At 32.6% G+C, this 2,369-nt stretch overlaps 1 protein-coding gene across 1 annotated transcript; it reads right to left on the reverse strand.

Moving 5' to 3' along the window:
* Nucleotides 1-600: 600 nt before the first annotated feature.
* LOC136070120 (uncharacterized) lies at nucleotides 601-1,737 on the reverse strand. Its single transcript, XM_065779551.1, has 2 exons — nucleotides 1,023-1,737; nucleotides 601-860 (listed from the first exon to the last, which is right to left on the reverse strand). The coding sequence occupies exons 1-2, from the start codon at nucleotides 1,735-1,737 to the stop codon at nucleotides 601-603; spliced, it is 975 nt and encodes a 324-aa protein (XP_065635623.1).
* Between the last annotated feature and the right edge of the window lie 632 nt (nucleotides 1,738-2,369).

Consider the following 2,369-nt stretch of genomic DNA (forward strand, 5'->3'; position numbering starts at 1 on the left):
AGGCTCCCATCCATCATCTCTCAACTTTTGAATAAGTGATTTTGTAGTTGAAACTAAATGCATGGCATTTTAAAGGTCTTGAGAACGTTGTTGCAAAGCTTGACAAAGAACATTAGTAATTCCCATTATCTCTTTCATCAAATGCAAGATTAAAATAAATTCAAATGATGTTAATACTTGATAAGCTCCCTCGGCATCACCGTGTTGTTTATAGTTAGCCCCTTCCTCAGAGATAGTGTTGATAACTTTGCAAGTAGCATCAAACATGTTAATCAAACTACAAATAGATTGAAAATGAGATCCCCACCTAGTATCTCCAGCTCGTTGCAAAGTACCAATCTGGTTTGCACCTCTTCCAGTCTCATTTTCATTAGAAGCAATCATATTCTCAACTTGTTCTACTTGAGCATGTTGCAATTCATCATTACGCTTACTAGAACCAACAACAATATTGATAATATTAACCAAATGATCAAAGAACTGATGAACATCTTTTACTTCTCTAGATGCTGTAACTAGAGCTAATTGCAACCTATGAGCCATACAGTGTACATAATAAGCATATAGGCACTCTTTAAAAAAAAGAGCTTGTAATCCATTTCATTCACCACGCATGTTACTAGCCCCATCATATCCTTGACCTCGAATATTTTCAATGTGGAGGTTGTAATGAGAAAGGACAGCACATATCTCATTCTTTGAAGTCAATGCAGTAGTATCTCTAACATGCACAACATGAAAGAAACGCTCTTTAATGAAACCTTCTTTATCAACAAACCTCAAAATGATGGCCATTTGCTCTCTCTTCGACTCATCCCGAGCTTCATCAACAAGAATGCAAAATTTTGCATCTCTAATTTCTTCACGAATAGCATTTCACACATTACTAGCAAGAATATGCAAAATCTCCTTTTGAATTGTGGGTGATATATATTTGGCATTTCCTGGTGCATTTTCTAAGACAATACTAGCTACTTTGTCATTGAAAGTTGATGTGAATTTTATCAATTCAATAAAATTACCTCTATTTTTTGAATCAAGGCTTTCATCATGACCTCTAAAATCACAAGCTTGGAATGCTAGCCATCGAGCACACTCTACTGAGGTTTTGAGCCGCAACCGATTATTCTCTAATTCTTTTGACGTTTGTTTCTCAATCAGCTTGTCAATATGCCGTGAATGATTCTTTAAATTCTCGCAACATTTCATAGCAATTTTATGTGGGGAGTTTGGTTCTTTCCCTTCATGACGAATTAAAGGACAATTCATTCCATCTTTCACCTTTTTCCAATTATTAAAACCTCGTGAAATGAATACATTTGATTCGGGACGACGTATTGGTTTCTTACTAAAAAGGTAGCAAGGTAGACAATATATCGTATCCATTGAAGGTGAGTATTCCAACCAATCCTTATGTGAACCAAACCATGAAGGTTGAAATCGACGATGATGAGTATCATTATTGTATGGATAGTCTATATTTTCAGGTTGATATGGACCTTCTTTGAGATAAGCTCGTCGGATTTTATCTTGTTGGTTGATAGGAAATTCACATATTTGTTTACGTGATCCTGGATCATGATCTATCTCTTCAAATTGAAGTTTTGGACATTTGGAGGGGTGTTCATCAGGTATTGAAGTATTAAGATTTGTTTCTACAGCCACAGGTGTCCTAATTTCTGAATTGCTAGCATCTTTTTTCTTAAAGAATGCATCAATTGTTTTTCGTTTGCTCATAATTCTTTTAACTTTAAGAATATGACTCAAAAATTAACCTAAAAAGAATTTAAAAAAAAAATTTAATTAGAAATTTTTACTTAGTTATATGAATGTTATTCATACTCAAGAAAAAAACAAAATTTTCACTATAATTTAAATAGTCAGCCCATTTTTAATACAACTTTAATTAATAATAACCCCTAAAAAAAACAAAAATGATTTAATTAATTTGTCTTTTATAATATATTGGTTAATTTAATTATATAGTTTTAATTATTATTATTTAATTTAACAATAAACTATATTACTTTAATTTATTTGCCATTAATTATACTGCTTTAATTTGTTATATTGTTTAGCCCATGTGCCCATAGCCCATCTACCCCTTTCCCACCTCACTCAATAGACAAGCACAACATGCGTCCCAAATCCAATCACAATAGCCAGCTGCAATCAGAAAATTTCACAATGCCAATCACAAATTACAACACACGTTACACTAAATAACAATCAATATTTCACCAAATACCAACAAACTAAGTCACTGACCAACAAAAAGGAATAAAATAAAGTCACATTTAAAAAGACAAAAACAGGGAAAAAAGTCACTGACCGGATAAGATAAAGCCACATTTAAAAAGATAAAAAAG

Source organism: Quercus suber, unplaced genomic scaffold, assembly GCF_002906115.3.
Source record: "Quercus suber isolate HL8 unplaced genomic scaffold, Cork oak 2.0 scaffold_211, whole genome shotgun sequence".
In the NCBI taxonomy this organism is placed as follows: domain Eukaryota; kingdom Viridiplantae; phylum Streptophyta; class Magnoliopsida; order Fagales; family Fagaceae; genus Quercus; species Quercus suber.

What these genes read in the sequence shown, in the direction of transcription:
- LOC136070120 (XM_065779551.1), bottom strand. Translation starts at nt 1,737, where the DNA reads ATGAGCAAACGAAAAACAATTGATGCATTCTTTAAGAAAAAAGATGCT. An exon ending in CCTTGATTCAAAAAATAGAG is followed by an intron (nt 861 to 1,022) that starts GTAATTTTATTG and finishes CTATTCGTGAAG; the next exon opens with AAATTAGAGATGCAAAATTT.